This window comes from Equus przewalskii, chromosome 10, assembly GCF_037783145.1.
Source record: "Equus przewalskii isolate Varuska chromosome 10, EquPr2, whole genome shotgun sequence".
NCBI lineage: Eukaryota > Metazoa > Chordata > Mammalia > Perissodactyla > Equidae > Equus > Equus przewalskii.
Window position 1 is genome coordinate 48187663 of NC_091840.1, and position 21347 is coordinate 48209009.

The window sequence follows — 21347 nt, forward strand, 5'->3', positions numbered from 1 at the left end:
ATCTTGCCCCTAGCATCCGTTCCTTTCCTTACCCCCCATGCCTGTCTCCTTGATTCAGAGCCCTCCCTCCCCATGCCAAAGTGCCCATCCTGAGAAGCGGACAGGCCTGGGATATTCCATTTTACAGATGAAGAACCCGAGGCTCAGAGAAGCTGCGTCTTGCCTGAGGCTCTCCAAGCGGGTGGCAGCATCATGCTCAGATCCCCAGTCTGCTGATCCCCAGTCCAGGGCTTCCCCTCCCAGACTGGACCAGGTTGGAGGCGAGGCACAGTTCTGGGCTCCTGCAAAGTCAGGTCCAAGAAACCCAGAGTCTTAAAGCAAAGCCCCACTGGGCCACTGTCACATTCACAGAAAGGGCAGGCTCTGAGGCTGGTCCCCAAAGCCAGTCCAGAGACAAGAGGCAGTCTTCACAGCCACACAGTTGCAGGTGGCCCTTTGTCTGCTCTTTCCTTCACCCCGGGAACCTGCAGGGGGGCCCCAAAGGGGTCACAGATTCCACGTCCTGCCCAGGACAGGGCTTGGTAACCATGAAAAGACAAACCCAGATTGTCCTCACCCCCCATCTGGTCCTCCCCTTCCCGCCCCCACCCCTACTTGTCTGCCAAAGAACGTGTGACTCAGACGCAGGGTGAACTAAGGAGGAGTGAGCGGGAGGCAGGGTGAGCGGGGAGGGCAGGGGAGACGGAAGCAGAGGGAGGCTGACGGCGGAGGCAGACGGAACTGCAGCTGTGGAGTCCCAGAGGTCTGGGTTTGACCCTTGGCCCCACCACACTGTGGCTTTGTGGCCAGGGGAAGTCACGTCAGCTCTCTGAGCCTCAGTTTCTTCACCTGCGGAGTGGGGCAAGTACAAAAGTTGTGAGGATTAAATGAACCAATACTTGCAAAGTGCATTCGATAGCAGGTGATGATACTTCTGGAAGAGGGCGAGAAGGGAGAAAGCCTTGCACAAGTCATTCCAACGAATGCTTCATGGCGCTCACGGAGGATGAATTAGGGGCAGTGTTTGCCTGATTCTGGGAATTGATGCTATTTCCTCCCAGTACGGAAGGGGGAACAGGAAGGAGAGAGAGAAGAGCGGGTGAGGAAGAGGAAACCAGCTGTGTTTCCAGTTCCTTTCGAGTCCCATTCTCCTGTGGATTCCTAATGTGAATTCCCACAACACGATAGAACACACGCATTCATTTCAATAATCATTTATGGGGCCACGAGAGGGCCTCACCCTTTTAGGAGCGGGCAGCAGAGCGGAAGATATGATCCTAGGCACGGTTACCATGAGCCTGAGGAGAGAGGCTCTGGGGACCATTTTGGGGAGAAGCAGCTCTGCAAACACTTCCTGGAAAAGGCTGCAGTCCAAATTGGTGCATAGACAGAGCTCTCCTCCTGCCTCCTTCAATTTCCTGCCCTTACACTCAGGGCTCCCCCCAGAGACCCCCTCCCGGCTCACACCCAGGCCGGTCACAGCTACCCTTGGTGATGAGCCCCAACTCCATCTGCAGCCGAGACCTCTCTCCTGGCCTCCAGACTCGTCTTCTGAGTAGCCTCCTACTTGCTCTGCCTGGATGTCTGGAAGACTCTGCGTGTTCTGCAAGTTCCAAACGGAGCCGACCTTCTTCCTGCGAAACCTTAATTACGTTTGAAATTCCATCTTTTATCTCCTTAGCCATTGAAGGCATATGTTGCATAGGCCCTTTCAGACTGCTCCGTTGTCTCTGCTTCCTGAGGGTGCTAATTCTGGGGGGTGTGTGTCTGTGTGCGTGTGTGTGTGTGTGTGTGAGAGAGAGAGAGAGATAACTGCACCTCATGGGTTTTGTTTCTTCATTTTTATTGAAGAATAAAACTCGTCTTGGTCGTTCCTTGCCCCTTTGCTCTTCTCTGGGAATCTTGTGTGCCATGGGTTGTGACAATGCCCTTTTAGAGACGGGTCTTGCCTTTCTGCTGGGCCCGAGCGTTTCACTAATCTTGGACATTTTATATGCTAAATTTACAGTTGAGTGTTTCCATTCTACGTGAGTGGTGTAAATTTAGACCCCACACCCATGTGTGGCACGGGCGTAGGGTTTGAATTACTCATGTGTGACTTTTTTCCTTCTCACTGTCTGTGAATGGTTTCTTTACTGCTTCCCCCAAGGAGTTTTCTTTTTTCTTTCTTTCTTTCTTTTTTTTTTTTTTTTTGGTGAGGAAGATTGGCCCCCAACTAACATCTGTGCCAATCTTCCTCTATTTTATGTGGGATGCTGCCACAGTATGGCTTGATGAACGGTGCTAGGTCCACCCCCAGGATCCAAACCTGCGAACCCTTGGCTGCCGAAGCAGAGCCTGTGAACTTGACTGCTACGCCACTGGGCTGCCTCGAGTTTCCTTTTTTTTTAAGTTCCTTTGTGGGTGCAGCAGCCCTTCAAGGATCCCTGCTCTACAGGGGGCTCCCTTCCGCTCATCTGCCACAGGCTGAGGCCACGTCTGTGGGGTTAACAATACAGTTTCCAGCCTCTAGGCTTGGAGCCTCTCTCCTCCTGAATCTTTCTGAATTTCTTAAACATGCTTTTTTCTTGTCTTCTATTGGGTTATTTATCTTCTTCTCACTTGTTTTTAGGAGTTCTTTATATATATGTATATATTCTGGATATAAATTGTCTGCGACGTATTTGAAATATTTGTCTCTTGAATTGTGCCACTTGGCTGAATTTTCTTATTAATTCTAATGGTTTGTTAGTTGATTCTCTTGGGTTTTCTAAGTTAGAGCATCATGTCATTGACAAATCTTAACAGTTATGTCCTTGCCAATATTTACCCTGCTTACTTAGTTATCTTAGTAAATTGCATGGCACAGGATCTCCAGATGGATGCTGCGTAGCAGGAGTGATGGCGGGCTCTCTTGTTTGGTCCTGACTGTGATGCTGGGGTCTCCTCCCCCATCCCCCATCCCCCCTCCCCTCCTCCCTAACTTCTGCCCCTCCTCCCCGTCATTTTTCTTCAGTTGAGTATATGGAGGTATGATTTCCATTCCATCAAATTCATCCATTTTAGTGTGTGGTTCTCACTGCTGCTTCTTAAATTCCATGGGTTGCCTCCTCTTTCCTCTAGAATGTCTCCTCAAGGAATTCTTTCAGGGGGGAACTGTGGATAGCGACTTCCCAAGTCCTTGCATTTCTCCGCGTGTCCTTGTTTCGCCTTCTCGCGTGAATGCAAGTCTGCTTGCGCTCGTTACCACGTTCCCCGCCATCTTGGAAGACCTTCCTCATGGGCTCCTGCATTTAGTGTTGTTGGTGAGAAGTCTGAGGTAAATTGGATCTCATTCCTTTGTGGGTAGTCTGTTTTTCCCTCTTCTTGAGGTTGTAAGGTTTCAAATCTCTATTCTTTGTATTTTGAAGTCACAAACAATGTTTGTGGGTGGGGTTTTGTAGTCTGTCATGCCCACTTCTGGTGTTCTCTTTCTTCATTACGGTGACTTCTTGTTTTATTATTTCTTCAAGTATTTCTTTCTCTCTGTTTTCTCTTCCCAAAGCTTATAGTAGATAGATGATGGAACCATGTCTCATCTTGCCCTTCCTGTTCTTATTTCTTGGCCCTTGCTGGGTTCTGGAAGTATTCCTTGGTTCTGACCTAACCAAGAGCTCTCCAGTTGTTTCTTCTTCAGCTGTTTTCATTCTTCTGATCAGCCTTTCTGTGGAGTTTTTTTTTTTTTTTTTAAACAATCATATTTTCATTTTCGTGCACTCTGACTGGTCCTTTTTCATAACGACCTGATATTGATTCATAGATGCCGTGGACTTATTCTGTGCTTTTCAAAATCTCCATCTTGTTAAGTTTCAGAGTTTTCTGGTAGGTCAGAGGTGGATGGGAAGACCATACACACTTCGGATTGGATTAATTAACCAAAGATCCATAAGTGAGATTATAACAGAGCAGGAGCAAGCTTAATTCTAATTATCTAAGGAAGCACACAGCTATCATTAACGGCGTCCGAGTAAAGTAGGTCAAGCCAAATTCTTTTTTTCATTGAGACATCATTCACGTGCCACAAAATTCACCCTTTTAAGTTGTTCAATTCAGTGGTTTTTAGTATGTTCCTGAGGTCGTACAACCATCGCCACCATCTAGTTCTAGAACATTCTCATCACCCCAAAAAGAATTCTCATACCTATTAGCAATCACTCTTCAAGTCCTCTCCCCGAAGCCCCTGGGATTTCATATAAAGGGAATCAAACAATGAGTGGCCTTTTGTATCTGATGTCTTTACCTTAGCATAATGTTTTTGAGACTCATCCCTGTAGTATGCGTCAGCACTTCATTCCCTTTTACGGCTGAATAATATTCCCTTGTATGGGTATACCACGCATTGTGATCCATTCATCAGTTGATGAAAATTTGGGTTGTTTCTACTTTTTGACTAGTTATGAATAATGAAGCTATAAGTATTCATGAATGTCTAAGTTTTTGTGTGGACATATTTTCAGTTCTCTTGGGTATATACCTAGGGTGGAATTGCTGTATCATATGATAATTCTGTTTAACTCTTTTTGAAGAACTGACAAACTCTTTTCCAAAGTTGCTGTCCCATTTTACATTCCTAGCAGTACGGTAGAAGAGTTCCAATTTCTCCACATTCTTGCTGACACTTGCTATCGTCTATCTTTTTTATTATAGCCATCCTAGTGGGTGTGAAGTGTTATATCATTGTGGTTTTGATTTGCATTTCTCTAATAACTAATGATATTGAGCATATTTTCATGTGCTTATTAGTTATTTGTTCATCTTATTTGGAGAAATGTCTATTCATATCCTTTGCCCATTTTTAAATTGAGTTATTTGTTTTTTTATTGTTGAGTTGTAAGAGTTCTTTGTATATTCTGGACACTAGACCCCTGTCATCTATATGATTTCCAAATATTTTCTCCCGTTCTGTGGGCTGTCTTTTCACCTTCTTGATAATGTCCTTTGGAGCACAAATTTTAAAAACTTGATGAAGTCCAATTTATCTATTTTTTCTTTTGTTTGTGCTTTTGGTGCCATATCTAAGGCACCAAATTACCTAATACAAGGTCATGAAGGTTTACTCCTCTATTTTTTCTTAAGAGTTTTATAGTTTTAGCACTTATATTTAGGTCTTTGATACACTTTGAGTTAATTTTCTATATGGTGTTCAACTCCATTCTTTTGTACAACTGTGGGCAACCAGTTGCACTAGCACCAATTGTTGAAAGACTATTCTTCCCTCCATTGAATTGACTTGGCACCCTTTATAAAAATCAATTGATCATGTATGCTTGAGACATCCGTGTAAAGATGTTCAGTGACATTTGGATGTAGCATTTAGTAGCTCAGGAGATCCATCTGGGCGGAGGCTACAGATCAGCATATAGATGGTATTGCAGCTACGGAGGTGAAGGAGATCCTCCAGTTGTAAAAACAAGGAGAGTCTGGGATAGAACTCTGTAGTTAAATAAATGTTTAAGGAGAGGGCCAGCAAAGGTGACTTGATTTTCTGTATAGGAGGGAAGCTGAAGTTCCCAAGGTTTAAGAGGAGAGGGTGTTCAAGAAGGAAATGATCACGTCCAATAAGATGAGGACTAACATGGGCCGATTGGATTTATCATCTAGGTTCGTGGGAATGTTGGAAAGGCCACTTGTATTGGTGCGATAGGAACTGGATTCTGTCCCCAGTGGAGTGAGACATGTTTTCATCCTCCATCTTAATAAATGACTATTAAAAAGATCATAAAGTTCTTTCTCAAATGACGGGAAAAAAATCAATTGATCATGAGCATGTGGGTTTATTTCTGGACTCTTAATTCTGTTCCACTGATATATACATACATCCTTATGCTGCTGCCACATGGTCTTGATTACTGTACAGTTGTAGTAAGTTTGAAATCAGGAAGTGGGAGTCCACTAACTTTGTTCTTCCTTTGCAGGTTTGTTTTGGCTTTTCTGCATTCCTTGCATTTCCATATGAACTTTAAAATCAGCCTGTCAGTTTCTGCAAAAAATTTTGATAGAGATTGTGTCGAATCTCTAGATCAATTTGTGGAGTATTGACATCTTAACAATCTTAGTCTTCCAATCCATGCTCATGGGATGTCTTTCCATTTATTTAGGTCTTCTTTAATTTCTTTCAGTGATGTTTCATAGTTTTCAGTGTACAAGTCTTGTGTTTGTTTTGTTAAATTTATTCCTAAGTGTTTTATTCTTTTTGATGCTATTGTAACTGGAATTATTTTCTTAATTTCACTTATGGATTGTTTGTTGCAAGTGTCTAGGAATACAATTGATTTTTGTATATTGTTCTTGTATCCTGCAACCTTGCTGAACTCACTCATTAGTTTTTTTGGGGGGGGATAATCCTTAGGATTTTCTCTACACTAGATCATGTCATCTCCAAAGAGAGGTACTTTTACTTCTTCCTTTCCAATCTGGATGCCTTTTATTTCCTTTTCTTGCCTAATTTCCCTAGCTAGATCCTGTAGTATAATGCTGCATAGAAATGGGGAGAGCCAGCATCTGGTCTTGTTCCTGATCTTAGGGGGAAAGCTTTCAGTCGTTCTCCATTCAATATGACGTTAGCTGTGGGTTTTTTGTAGTTGTCCTTTGTCTGGTTGAGGAAGTTCCCCTCTACTCTGAGTTTGTTGGTGCTTTTGTCGTGAAAGGGTGTTGCATTTTGCCAAATGCTTTTTCTGCACCTATTGGGATGATCATGTGGTTTTTGTCGTTTCTTTTATTCATATGATGTATTTCATTGGTTGGTTTTCACATGTTGAACAACCTTGCATTCCTGGGATAAATTCCATTTGGTCCTTGCCACATCGCTAATCTTTCATGCTCAGGGTTTATGTATCTCTTCCAGAATAATTATACTAACAGTCTATGAGCTGACACTTAAAGGGACTATTTACCATCAGGGCTCTTCTTGTTTTTGAAACAGTGTCATCAAGGCTACGTTCTCCTCGAGAGGAAGGAAGCAGTCACTGCCTGGGTGTCCCTGATCAGTTTCTGTGCCTCTAGCTTTCCAGATGTAATCTTTCCTGCTCTTCATCCCCTGACTCTAGTTTATGTCCTTGTATCTAGATGTGCGCTCCTCAAAGAGAAGTCCCTGGACCAACAGCGTTAGCATCACTTGGAAACTCGTCAGGAATATGAATTTTGGAGCTCCATCCCGGGCTTCCTGAATCAGAAACTCTGGGAGCAGGGCTCAGAATCTGTGTTTTAACTGGTGACTTGGGTGCTTGCTAAAATGTGTGAATCATTAATTATTATGATATGTTGGTTCAAAGAATCCACAGACCCATTTGCCTGTGCTCTGCTTGCTTCAGTCATTGAGTTGGATGTCTTTCTTCCACGCTGTTGGTTTTCCTCTAATATTTAGAAATATTTGGACGTGTACTCCACTTTCTCCTTGCAGCTCCCTCTTGGCCTGTCTCTGAGTGATGTATCTGTTTACTGCAACCTGCTGTCATTGGATTCTTGGGGAGGGTAGAATATGCTGCTGGGTGGGGGTGTCCTGCCCCTCAAACATTCATTCCTTCTCACACCTGGGGACAGATGTGTCTGCTTAGCACAAGCAGAGGTTGGGGTGAGGACCAAAGCACTGCTCCTCTTTCACGGAAGCCCAGACAGTTGCAAAGCTTCCTTTGCTCCTGTATTCTCCACCCATGAGCCTGCTGTCTCCTCCGAACTGCCCCCACCTTTGGCCACAGACCTTCCTTTGCAAGATTGAAGTTATGGTTTCTTCTCTGCTGGGTCGGCTTTATGGGCATTTCACCTTTGCAGCCACACAGAGCTCCATACTCAGAAGGGCCTCGCGCTTGATTTTATGCTTTGCTGTTGCCATCTTGAAATTCTTAATTTTGAACAAGGGGCCCCACATTTTCCTTTTGCATGGGTTCTGCAAATTATGTAGCCAGTCCTGCTCCCTCCATCACATGTCTCTGCCTTCTGCCTTTCAGGGAGGCCTCACAATTTCTGGTCTGCTAAGGACATCCCTTCTTGTTTTACAGTGCTACCAAAGATTAATTCATAGAAAAATATTTAATGTCGTTTTCTGGAAATTTGGGGCAGGAGGAAAAGTCTGGATCGTGTTGCCAGTTTACCATCTTTGTCCAATCCTACTGTGATGCTTCTAAAATATAAATCCAGAAATATCATTCTGCTGTGGAATTGGCAACTAGGTCTCCGTTGCCTGCAGAATGAAGTATAAATCTCCCAGCCGGGCATGTGAGGCCATCACAATTTGGTTCTGCCCTTCCTTCCAACAGTTATAATTGTCCAGGGTTAGTAAGTTCCCCGTCACTACAGGAATCAGACAATCCTGGAATGGCCACCATGAGGGATATTACAAAGGGGCTGTCGGATAATTGCTAAATCTGACCATCTCAAGGTTATCTCACTCTGATATTCATGACTTCCAGGCTGTACCTCCCCTCCTCTTCCATTCACCCTGTGTTCTAGCCAAATGTCCAGGGCTGCTTGCTGACCCGTGAGCCCCCTTGAGCTCGTCAGCTTCCTGCCTTCGCCCCTGCATTTCCCCTGACTTCATCTCTAGCTCTTGCAATCCTGTACGCTTCCTTAGGGAGCCTCCCCGATACCCCAGCCTCCCCCAGAGTGCCCCCTCCCAGCCAGTCCAGCTTGGACTGTCCCCTGCAGCGCTGACCATCGGCTTACACTCGTGCCTGTCTGGGTGTGTGCTTTGCCTCCCTTTCTGAACCCGAGGCAGCGAGGGGCTCAGGGTGCATCCATGCACTCCCTCCCTCACTTATGCATTCAGCACACACTCCCTGATACTTACTCTTTGTCAGACCCTGTGCCGGTCAATGTTGGGGACACATTGATGACTCAGAAATAGACTCAGAATTGATCGGCTCCCAGACTCGGGGGTGGGACAGTTACAGCCCAGTGAGCTAATTGCGCTAAAGAGAGTGGGAACAAAGCACAGAGGGATGAGAGAGGACGTGGAGCTTGAGCTGAGACAGGAGGTGCTAAGGAACCCTTTCTGGGCTCTGCACAGACCCATGAGGGTGCAACAGGCAGGGGACAGCAGGTGCAGGGGTGTGCAGGGAGGTACGAGAAGGTAGGGGAATTTGGGGAACCATGCAGAGTTCACCTTGACTCAAATTGGGGTGCAAGGCGTTGGGCTGGGGGATGGTGAAAGGAGCAGAGAGGTCTGGGAGAAGAAGTAGAGTGGGAAAGCTGAAGACGAAGGCCTTGAATGTCAGGCTGAGGAGCTGGGGCCTTCTCAGGAGGGCCCCGGAGGATCCATGGAATAGTGTAAGCAGGGGAGTGACAAGCCACTTTTTAGAAAGATCATTCTGGAAGCCCGTGTAGAAGATAGTAGGAGAGGGGCCAGGGAATGAGTGTGGAGGGGTTGCGATGGGCTGGGTGAGAGAGCATGAGGGTGCATCTTGGCCCTGCAACTCAGGAGAGGCTGAGTGTCTGGGGAACCCCCTGCACAGGGAGGGGCAGTGGGTCTTCCCTTTTCAGCCCTACTTCCTGAGCTGGGTTTCCAGGCCAGGCCAGAGCCTGGTTAGGGCTCCCAAGGCCTGGAAAATCTCAGGACTTCAGCTGCTCCCGTTCCTGCTCCATGTGGTCTGCCCAGATACTTCCTGGCCTACCGGGGGGAGAATTCCCAATTCCGTCTTCCCCAAGGCCCGGTCCGCCTGACTTGCTCCCCCAGCAGCCACCTAACCTTCCCCTGGGAGGCAGGAAGATGCTCCTGTTTCAGCTGTTTGGTGAAAGCACTTCTCTTCTTGGCTACACATTTTGCTTCTCTTGCTCTTGGGGAGCTCCCCGTTTGTTGGAAGGGGACTGAACAGAGGAAATACAAAATCACAGGAAACCACTGGCGGGGCCTGGAAGCATCTTCTTGCAGGAGATGATGTGGCTCAGAGGCGCAGGGCGTGTGGGTGTGGGACAGGCAGGATGAGCAGGTGGCCCCATTTCCAGCCTCTGTGTGTGTAGCCCGTCCTGTTTGCAGGAGTTTCTGGCAGCTTGTGCATTTGAAGATGGCTCCAGCTGAGGCGAGGCTGCGGGGCCCAGGGGCCCTGGAAAGTGCCAGGCCAAGTGGGGTCTCATTTAGGCAGTGGCTGAGCCAGCTGCACATCTGGTTAATCGCCGTCATCCTGGGAGCCTGCTAATCAGAGAGCCGAGTCCACAGCCGACTCATCTGCTCGCTTTCTGGTGGCTGCGACAGAAGACGGAGCAGAGCCGGCCAGCTGGGCAGGGAGGCTGGCTTCCTGCTGCCGGGCTCCATACTTTCCTTGAAAAACAGCAAGCTCCTTCTTGCCCAGGCCTGTGGCCTCGCCAGCCACCCACCCCTTGGATGCCTGGCTCAGGCGTCACTGCAGAAGACTCTAGGCCTGACCCCGGTCAGCCACAGCCCCTGGTCCCTTGTCCTCTCCTCCTGCTCCCACTCCTCAGCCTCTGACTGGTCGCAGCCTTCGTCTGCCTCGATGACTCCCCACTTCAGCAAGCACTGCCCACACTGCCCGAGCCATCTCTGGAAGCCCCTCTCTGGAAAGCCCCCTCCGTAGGAGGCAGGGGTGAGAGAGAGGCCCTCAGCAGAGTTGGGTGTTGAAAGGGACCACATCTAGACCTTGGGTAAGTGGCTTCATCCCGCTGAGCCCAGGTTCCTTGTCTGCGAAGGGGTCTTTTTTGCACAAGTGTGAAATCACAACCATCTCACAGGTGGGGAAGCACTGGGCGTACCACAAGCTCCTTTCCCATCTACACAGCTGAGCCCACACTCGCGGGATTGGCTCTGAACTCCCATCCTAATGTCTTCCTTCTCCCCGTCTGATCCCCGTGTGAATCCCATGCACCAGCGTCTCAATGACCTCCGCCCCCTGCCTTCTTCCTATCTCTGCGCCCTGCTTCCCAGCCCTCCCTTGAGTGACCTGCTCCACCTACTCCCAGGCACCGGTGCCCGTGGCCGTCCTGCCTGGGCTACACGTCACAGGTCCTTTCCGGTGATGAAGTGTCGCATGGTATCAGCATCTCATTAACCATCCAGGTGCGCTGCTGCTGGTGCCTGGCCGGCCCCTCAACCAGACGCCTCCCCTTCTCCCAGGGTCTGGCATGGAGTAGGCGCCCAAGAAATGCCCTGGGTGCTTGTGTTGTCCAGGGCTTGTGACCAGTGCTCTAAAGGGTTTGGGACTTAAAGTTCTGAATTCTGAATAATTTTGTCTTTACCGTTTACCCTGAAGCTCAGATCTTGGCTCCACCTCACACTTCCCCAGGGCCCCTCGATCAGAAGGAACCTTTCTCTCCTTCTCTCTCATCACCCCTTGACTTACTCATCTCCGCATCCCCCGCGGCCCTTGGCCCCTAGCACCTGGCCCCTGGCGCCTGGAGCCTGGCGCCTGGCAGGTAGATAAAAGGTGTTTTGTAAATGAATGTCTTAATCTTCATGTTAGGCCTTGTCCTGCTGGGTGGCAGGAGCTGACCTCCCCAGTGGGCATCAGCTGGTGCTTAGACGTGGTGCTGGCCTTCTGTCTGACCTACGCATCTGACACAGGTGCTTCCCTGCTCCCATCCCCATCTGTGCTGCTCTTGCACCCTGGGAAGCGGTCTGTGGCCACCTCATCATGCTGGCTGGGGGACAGGACTAGAAGGGTGCCAGGCCTCTCTCTCTGTCTGGGTCCCTCTTGGGCACAGGCTCTGGCACGACCCCTGGGCCCAGGAAGCACTGTGAGCTGCACACCGCATTAAGCACTGATTCTCTCCATGCGGCTCCACCTGGAGGCATGATGCAGACAAAGAGACAAGGCCTTGAGCCACTTGTTCAAAGTGAATAAAATAGCAATAGAGCAATCCTCACTTACTGAATGCTCACTGTGCGCCTGGCTGTGTGCTAAGGGCTTTGCACATATTAATCATTTGATATTCACACTAACCCTTGAGGTAGGTACCTCTGCTATGCCCGTTTTATAGACTGGAAGACTGAGGCACACAGAGGTTACATAAGTTGCCCGAGGGTATACATTAGTAAATGAGGGACCTGGATTTGAATCCAGGTGTTTAACCACAATGCAGTACCACCCGAGGACTTTCAGTACCTGTAGGATCCTTAGAGTGTTGGACTCACATTGTATTGTGGGAATGAGGCCCAGAGAGAGAGAGCGACTTGCCTCAGGTCACAGAGTGAGTCAGTGGGGGCCTGGAATGGAATCTCAGCCTCCTAACTCCAACTGTCTGCTCTTTCCACTCTTTGCTCCTGCCTGTGAGGGTGCTCAGGGCTTCTGACCCTGCGGAAGAGGGGGACGGACGAGGATTCAGGGACGAGAGCCGTGAAGGCAGCGCCGGCAGGCAGGGGGCTAGGGAAACAGGTGATGGGTTCCAGTGGATGGCCTCTGGAAGGCTTCATTCACATGGAAGGGTGTCGCCCACAAGCCCTGGATTGTTGGTGGGGAGGTGGCGGAGTTCCCTAGACGGGAGCCGCCCTCGAGTTCTTCTGCAGGGGAGGGAACAAGGAGCTCTGCGCAGGGAAGGGCTTTCTGGGCCCCCAGGAGAGGCCTGGAAGTGGCTTCTCTTGAAGCTGTGGATACATTTTTTGGGAACTCAGACTTGCTCAGGAAGCTGGGGGCGCCAGGCCCCGTATCTAGGTTCTGCCAGCATGGTCAAGTTCAGAAGAGACAGTCCTACCTGGGCAGCAGGATCCTCCTCTAGCTAGAGTTTTCAGGCTGGAGGCTGACCTCTACATGGCTTCCCCCAGGACCCAGACCCCAGTCCAGCCATCTTGTTCTGTCCCCAAGGCCCAGACCCCTTGCCCTGGGAAGCAGGAAAGGCAGAGCTGGAGGACGCTTCAGCTTGGTGGAGTGCCACCTTCTGTCAGTCAGATGTGAATAATTGAGACCCGAAACATATGGTGCAGCGGAGTGAGGGCTAGGACTGCCGAAGCCACCGGCTCCGGGCTGCAAAGCCTTGGGGGCTCTGAGAGGACTGTTGACTGACTGCGCTCCCACTGGGCTGGGGTCTGGTGAGCTGAGGACTGCAGACTCCACTTCTCAGATTCCAGCTTCACTGTGGGTTCAGGGATGTCAACTTAAGTGCAAATTTGCTGGTTATTTTACCCTCAAGTTGAATTTATTTGAGAATAACCAAAGAATTGCAATTTGGGATGTGCATGCTATGGGGAACCATGGACAAATCCAGAAAACAAAGGAGGGGAGCTGCTTTTATGGAGAAAAATGGGGAGTAGGGAGAGGCTGTTCTAAAGGAAAGTCCATTGGGGGAAATAGTTCAGGGCAGCAACGGCTTCTTATTGGCTGAACTGTGGCATTTCTCATTGGCTGAGCTGGGACATTTCTTATTGGTTGGGCTGTGGCATTTCTCATTGGCTGGGCTGTGGCATTTCTCATTGGCTGAGCTGTGGCATTTCTCATTGGCTGGGCTATGGCATTTCTCATTAGCTGGGCTGTGGCATTTCTCATTGGCTGAGCTGTGGCATTTTTCATTGGCTGAGCTGTGGCATTTCTCATTGGCTGGGCTGTGGCATTTCTCATTGGCTGGGCTGTGGCATTTCTCATTGGCTGGCTGTTGCCAGGTGGGGAGAGAAATCTTCCTTCTGTAGTAAAGTAGTTGTACTTCCTGTGGAAAATGCAAGGGTACAGCTCTTCCTGCTTGGACTAATTGACAATGTATGATAGGGCGTGAGAGCGCTGGCTACAAGCCCTCCCAACCCCAATTTAGTTAAGGTTTCTTTTATTCATTTCCACAGGGAGCTTTCTAGCTCCTGGGGTTTGGCTTAGGTCCCTTTCTGAGCCTTCCAGTCAGGTGGGATGTGCTGGAGGAGGGCATTCAAGAGGAAAGGAACTGGCCTTTGCTGATGCTGGCCCTGTGCTGGCCCTTGGGACCCAGAGCCGACCTTTGAGAACAGAGGTTGTGAGAACTGAGGCTTCTGGGAAAGAATCGAAGCCTTCATGGAAGAGGTGGGCTGGGGTTGGTTCTCGACCTGGCCCACAAGACACACCAGGTTGGGCAGAGAAAGGTGGAAGCACAGGTAAATATGTGCAGTTGTGCAGGTTCAGACGCCGTGATTTGGCTGGTGGACGGTGAGTGGGAAGGGGTGGGAAAAGGCTGGAGAGGTGGGCAGGGGCTACTTTATGGAGAGGCTTGCTTGCCAGGCTCAGAGTTTGAGGACGGGGAGCCGCTGGAGAGGTTTAAGCAAGAGGGTGACCTGGACAGGCTGGTTTTAGAAAGATTCATCTGGTGGAACCAGAGGCAGAGAAACCTGACAGATGGATGGAAATACCGGGTAGGTACACATCTGCTGAGAACAGCACCGACTTCTGCTGCGGGTGGGTGTGTAAATCAGAACACACGCCTCACTGGAAAGCAATAGGGCAGTAAGCATCAGGAGCCTCAAAGAGGTTCCTGCCCTTTGACCCAGAATTCTCCTTCTGTGGATGTATTTGAAGGAAATCACAAACAACACAGAAAGAGCTTCAGCCATGAAGATGTTCATTGCAGCAGTAATTATAATGGTGAAATTCGAAACTTTCCACCAATAGAATAATTCTAAAGTCAACCATGACACATCCTCTGGATAGAATATTCTATAGCTATTGGAGTGATGTTTACAGAGGTTTTATAACTTTGCTGGTGAACCATTTATGCTTCAACTTGAAGTACAGAAGGTGTATTGTGTGCTTTATCGTTTGTGGCTTCCACGAGCCAGCCATTGCTCTATTTGTTAGGAACAGAGACAAACGACGTAGTCCCTGCCCATAAAGAGCTGATAGGACCTCAAGAGGCCCCAAGAATGCATTTAGAAAAAAAGACTGGAAGGAATGACATGGAGGCATCAGTAGTTTTCTCTCAGCAATGGGACGATCAGGTTTTTCTTTATGTTTGTTGGTGTTTTCCAAATTTCCGGTAAGGAGCTTGTTTCACTTTCATAATTATGGAAGAAAACCTTCTCCTCTAAAGGAAGAGCTATTGCAATAGTCTGAGGAGATAGAATGGAGTTCTATCTTTGGGTAGTGTCTGTGTGTTGGGGGGGTTATTCTTTTATTCGTTCCACAAATATTGATCGCAAAGCACTGGTCTAGGTCTGGGGATTCATCGGTGAACAGCACAGAAATACCTCCTGTTGGGGAGTGTAAATCTGTGGAGAGAGAGAGCGTCACCGGGAGATAAGAGGGGGACCCCACAGCGCTCTGTGACTGCTTGTGGGAACGAGGGAGGGGAAGGGTCGTGGCTGACTCCCCAGGCTCTGGGACAAGGTGGTGCCTTCATCGAGGCGGGGACTTGGGAAGAGGGGCAGTGCCGGGACCCTCGCTGTGGTCATGGGGAGCGTGCACTGCCTGGGAAGCGTCCAGAGCTGGTGTCCAGGAGGCAGGGGGAGATGGGGTCAAGAACTCAGGAGAGAGGGTGGGACTAGGGACGGAGATTTGGTGGTTGTCTGCACGGATGTGGTGTTGACCGCTGACTGCCGGAGGGGAGAGTTAAGTGTACAGAGCAGGGCGACCCCAGGTCAGCAGCTGCTTTGTGAAGGTGGGAGGTATGAAGGTGGGAGGAGAAGAGGCGCCAGGGAGGAAGGCCGAGGTGAGAGGTGACCAGGCCACACTTCCCCAGGCAATGGCCTCATGGCTCCATGCTTGACTGCGTAAAGAGCTAAGAGCTAAGAGGGCAGGGACAGGGCAGGGCCTGAGGAGATGGGAGATACCTCTGTCCACCGCCAGCTCTGGGAGGGGGCCAGCTTGAGAGGAAGAGCAAAGGCAGCCACAAGTGGCCTTCCAGTGTCTGGCCAACAGTGATGGGGAGTCACCTCACGTTTCTTTTCTTTTTCTGCAGGAGAAGGGAGCGCACCGTGCACGTCCAGCATCCTGCAGGAGAAGCAGCGTGAGTTAAGCCTGGCCCCCAGGGAGTCTTTGCTTCCCCTTGGATGGGTCCAAGCTCCTTGGGCCTGCGGCCCCTCTCGTCCACTCAGAGCCCGGAAGGTGGTAGCATCTTCATCACCTTGCCCACAGGCAGGATCGGAGGGCCTGGGGCCGCTCTCTGCTCCATGAGCTGAGCAACTAGGGTGTTCAAGTTCCCAGATGCTGGGCAGGTCGGGTGTCAGAGCCAGAGTGAGGGGCCTGAGGCTGGGCGTGGAGGGTGAGCCCGGCAGAGCAGATGGGGCCATGGAGAACACCTGTGTCATTTGCACGTGGAGGGAGAGAGGAGGACGGGAATGGGGAGCAAGCCCTCCTGAGCCTTTCAGACCATCTCCTTGGGGTGACACAACTAGCAGGAACCACAGACGGTGAGCTGGTGTCCAAGGTCAGAGGCCCCTCATTCAAGGCCGTGCCAGGGGTCACGAGCCTTTTATCCTATCACACAGAGACCATGTCTGCAGGCTTCCTTCTGTCTATGTTTGCCTAGGGGATTGAGCACAGCATTGGACCCGGGAAAGACTTGGTAAAGATGTCAATTTACTGACATGGCGACCTCAGGACGCCTTCCCCAGACGTTCTGGGTGGACTTGGTGGGTGCTGTCTGAGCCAAATGCCTTTGCTTTGGGCAGCATTGAGTTTCCCATGAGGCTGGGGTCGGGGAGAGGAGTGTGTATGTGTGTTTCGGGGAGGGGTGTATGCTCAGAACTTCCCTTACTTCTCTCTCCTGCCTTTTTGATCTATGCTTGCCGCTTTGGGGGGTTCAGCCCACTCTGCCCGCCCCCTCCCTAGGCTGAGACCTTCCTCCGAGCTCTTCCATCCTCATCTGTGGGGCGGTGCCCACAATGCCGGCCTTCCCACGGCCCAGGTCCAGCCCTGAGAAGATGCACAGGCCTCCTGGGCAGCTTTCTATGTTGCTGACATCCGGTGGCAAGTCGTAGACAAAGCTCCCAGCGCTGGGAGGCATGAGTGTCTCTGTGCGGGGCACCCGCCAGGCTCAGCCACCAGTGTCCCGGGCGAGGGGAAAGGCAGTGCAGAGAGGGGGCCATTCCTTGTCCTGTGTCCTCATAGAACATAAGGAACTGAGTTCAGCATGAGGGGGGCTGTGTTAAAATGTACCCAGGGGATTACAATTTATAGAGGTGACTGGGTGAGGACACGGAGAGATCAATGCCATTGGCAGAAGAATTACGAAGGACGTTTTCCAAGAGGAGGGGCATGCCATACCACGCAGGGCCACAGGAGAGGCACCAGGTCTGGCCAGGAGACAGCAGGAGCACGGGGAACGCATGGGCGAGTGCCTTTGTTGTGTTCTCATGGGAAAGCAAGGCAGGGCACAGGACACAGCTCGGGACTGGTGGGTTTGAATAACGTCTGGGCTCTGGGCTACAGGGATGGTCTCTAGTTGTCTGTTACCCGGCTGTGGGGTGACTTGGGGCAGGTGGAATATTAGCTGGGTGTGTTAGCTAAGAGAGGATCTTGGAGGCGTGGACCCAGGATTGGTTGGTTTGCATATGAAAGGCGTGTTCAAGGTTGGTTGTTTATTATCTCTAGGAATTGGCTAGTCCTGGGAAGAGCAGGCCCCCCCAGGATGTCAAAACATCATAAAATAAAAAATATGGTTAATACAGGAATGTCACCACATTCTTCAGGATTGTGAGAGAGGAGAGGAGCCCAGATCAGTCCTTCTGGGCCTCTAGGAAGAGGAAGCCACAGCAGCCTCAAAGTGAAAGCACGGCCGCCTGCCGTGGGGCTGTCTCCGAGATGCCAAACCGCAGCTCCATTTCCACAGTCACGACGGCACCGACCAGATGTCTGGTGTCTTCTGGACCTGGCTGGGAAAATGCATGTTTAAGTAAAGGCAAAGTTTTTTACACCAAGGTTATAGATTTTAGTCAGCATTTTATTGCTAAAGGCTGTCGTCCTTAAGGATCTTCTTATTTAGTAAATAATAACAGTAGATGCACAGAACAATTTTGGAGCCGAAATGGTCATTGAGGGCAGTGACTTCCAAGTATAAACCCAACATTTTTGCGAGTGTGAAAAGCAACAACACTGTAATGTATTTTTCCATAACAGGATGCAGTTAATTGAGACGACTGCTTTTTATTATGCAATTATGTCCTGTCTACAAATTTTGGCGTTCAGATATTGTTTCTTTAAGACACGATGATGGTAGTTGATGGTGATTTGTTTATTTTTAATCCAAAATTGGCAAAATAAAAATCTGTGACCCTGAATAAAAACAGAATAATAGCAATGCCTGACATTTATAATGTGCTTTACCATTTGCGGTCCACTTCCACGTATCTTACCTTATTTAATGTTCCCACTTGGTTTGGAAGACCTCACTAAAAATAAGGTGGGAGGCAGTACAAATTGCCCTGGACCAGGAGTCAGGAAATCCTGGGACTGCTGCTACAGCATCTGAGCTTTTAAGGCATCAGGCCTTGGTCTGAAGCCTAGTTCCTTCCTTTACTCTCTGTGCTGCTTTGGGCAAGTTACCTAGTGTCTCTGAGCCTCAGGTCACTCAGTGCTGGAAAGATGACCGTAATGTCTACTTCCTAGGGCTGCTGAGGGCATAGAGATAGTATATGTGGGGGCTGAGATCTGCGCCTTGCACACAGGAAGCATTTAATGGGTCTCACATATTATTGGTTTTCGGATGGGCCTTGGCAATGGGGATCCCTGGTGCAGGTGTCGGGGTGGATCTCATCATCTCATGGAGCTCAGTCTTTTCGATGCTCTGCTGGTTCTGTGGCTGCTCTCTTGTCACTGTCGCAGAGATGCTACCTCTGGAGTCTGAGTGCCCAGGGAGCCCTCCTGAGCTGGCCAGAGAGCACTGGGCCTCTCAGGAAGGAGGCCTGCACGGGTCTCTCAGCTCAGTGCAGACGAGAGGTTGCATGGCCTTGGCTGCGGTGGCCGTGGGGGTGGGGTGGGGTGGCTGTCCTGGAATTCTCCCTCCTTCGCGGGTGCCAGGCGGCCCAACCTTCATCCTGCAGTCGCACAGACGGCCCGGCGGCCTGCTGTCTCTGCCTTGTGCTTATTTGGAACCAGAGTTGAGGAACCCTGGGGAGCCATTGTGTATGTCGGGGCCAGGTAGGAGACAGAGGAAAGAGAGGGCCTCTGCCAGTGGTGTCAGGAGACCAGGGCCCCTCCCACCACTTTGCTGTGCCGCGTCAGCTCCTGCCTGTGGCCAGTCTCCCCTCCTGTCCCATCTGTGCTTGGAGTCCCTTCCAGCTCCTACGTAGCGATCTCTGATTTCCTGGTGCTGCCTCTTTGTCTGTGGCTTCCCTTGTCTGCACGGCTTTCTGTCCTGCCGTGTTCGTGCTGCTCCGTGCACAGCAGACATTCACAGAACGCTTCCAGGACACCTGACGTGGTGCTGGGGCGGGGACTCTGGGAAGTTGAACCTGCTCATGGAATCTCACTCCTGTTCTTCCGTCCAAAGTGAATGGCACCATTTTCCACAAACTCAAGCCAAAAGCTTGGAGGTCATTTTAGATTCCTCCCCCTCCATCACGTCCCAGAGCCAAATCAGACCACCGATGGCATCCATTCTACACTCAGGAGAGCTCTCAGTGTCTCCCCCCTACCCCTGCCCCCTTTTTCTAGTTGAGACTGCCGTCTTCTCTCTCCCAGAACTGTCCATACTCCTGCGCACGTGTCTCCTTGCCTCCAGTCTCTCCCACTCCAGTCCTACCTCTAGAGTGGCAGAGAGACCCTTGCGGGAGGCAAGCTTGTCTTTGTGGCCCCTGATGCCCTGCCGTCATTCCTCTCCAGCAAAGGCTGAGCCTTGTCCTCACACAACTCACCTGCCCGCTTTTCCCACCGGCTCTCCCCCTTCCTTTCCACACTGGCTTCTAGAGGGAGCGTGCAGACTCTAAGCACAGCCTTCTCATAGGCTAATTGGAAAGCTTGGGCATTCCGTCCATCCTCGTGGAGGGGATGCAAGCAGCCCCCTCCAGAGCAGATGGCAGGAAGGACGTGGGGGGTCCCAGAGCGATTCTCTTGGGACCCAGCACTGTGGCCTCTGACCTCTCTGTCCATTCACGCTGCCTGGATCTGGGAGCCCACCCCTCCCTGCTGGGACCTGCATCGTCACAGAGGGGGCTGAGGAAGAGCTGTGGGCTCACTGGGCACAGGGGGTCCCCTTCCTCTGCCCACCGGGCCTGTCTCCAACGAGGAGCATGGCACTCTCCCAGGAGCCCCGTGGCACCTCACCCTCCCCGTCCCCCCTCAGCAGCTCCGCAGTGTGCAGGGCACTGTCCAGGCCGTTCTCTCTGATCTTCATGATGACCTGGGAGCTGGGAAGAGCCACAGTCGTTTCAACCGTGTCACATTGAGAAAACGAAGACTGGAGTAAATAACCTTCCGAGGAAGGCCCTCAAACCCAGGTCTCCTCACTCCGTTCTGTCCCGCGTCTGGCTTGAGCTCCCATTTTCCTGCAGTGTCTCCTTCCTATGGTCACCCCAGGTACTTGGGGAAGTACCCCGTTGTCCTCTGTGTCACACAGGTGCCCCCTCAATAGCAGCTCCACTGAACCCCTGAAACCCTGGGGTCCGGGATGTGCACAGGACAGGGAAGTATGAGCTGGAAAGGCTTCCTCCATCTCCTCTGCTTCTGGGCTGTGGGGGACGGGTTCCCCGGGATAGGAGGACTGACTCCTGGGCCCTGCTAGTGGAACCCAGACCGTCTGGAGTACAACGTGACTTGACTCACGTGCCCCCACACTCATGGTTGTCAAATGGCTTTCCCAGGGCCAATTCTGGCATCAGACGTGGGGTGGGCCAGCAGGTGGCAGCCCCAGGTGTGGGGAGGGTCTGTCCGTGGCCATGCCTGCTCATGGAGCAGGGTGCTTGGTGAAACTCTGAGCTTACCCTTGTCTCCAGACCAAGACCTGACAATGGTCCAGACTGATCCCAATCCTGGCCCCAGACTGACCCTTGATCTTTATCCCTGACTGAGCCTCTAGCCACCAAGGGAGCCCCAATTTGTACCAGGCTGTCTCCTGGCTCTGGTCCCTGGTCTTGGACTGAGCTTGGGTTCTTGACCCCTTTAACTGTCAGACAAACCTGTGTGGTTGTCCCAAAGGGGTGGAGAGAAGATGTGGTTACTCAGCATCATCCATCCCCATTGTGAGGATGTCGTTCTGCTGCCTAGCACCAGTGACCAGAGGAGTGGTTCCGAATGTCCAGACGGCCACCAAGGGGCTTCCTCTCCTGTGCACCATCAGTGCCGTGGCCTCTCACCAGCCCCACACGGGTGTGTGGTGTGGAGCCCCCTGGCCGTGGCTGGCCTCCCCGCTCCTCTGCCTGGAAACAGTGTCTTTCCTGGCCTGTGTGGGCAGCTTGCTGAGCGCAGCTGCAGATGGCCTATATTTAGCCGGCCTTAGTGAGCTCAGGGTGGCAGACACCCGCCTTGGGAGCCCTTTTCCTGCGTGCGTGTGTATGTCTGTGCTTGGCATGGTCCGTTCTAGTGTGT

The 21347-nt window shown here is 50.9% G+C and overlaps 1 protein-coding gene across 2 annotated transcripts in view; it reads left to right on the forward strand.

Annotated features, from left to right (window-relative positions):
- The window catches only part of PITPNM3 (PITPNM family member 3), a 90786-nt gene that overhangs the window by 29971 nt on the left and 39468 nt on the right, over positions 1–21347 (forward strand). For both annotated transcript variants that reach the window (XM_070560989.1, XM_008519381.2), the window contains exon 4: positions 15784–15831. In XM_070560989.1, coding sequence (XP_070417090.1) covers positions 15784–15831 — 48 coding nt within the window. The remainder of the gene's footprint in view (positions 1–15783; positions 15832–21347) is intronic.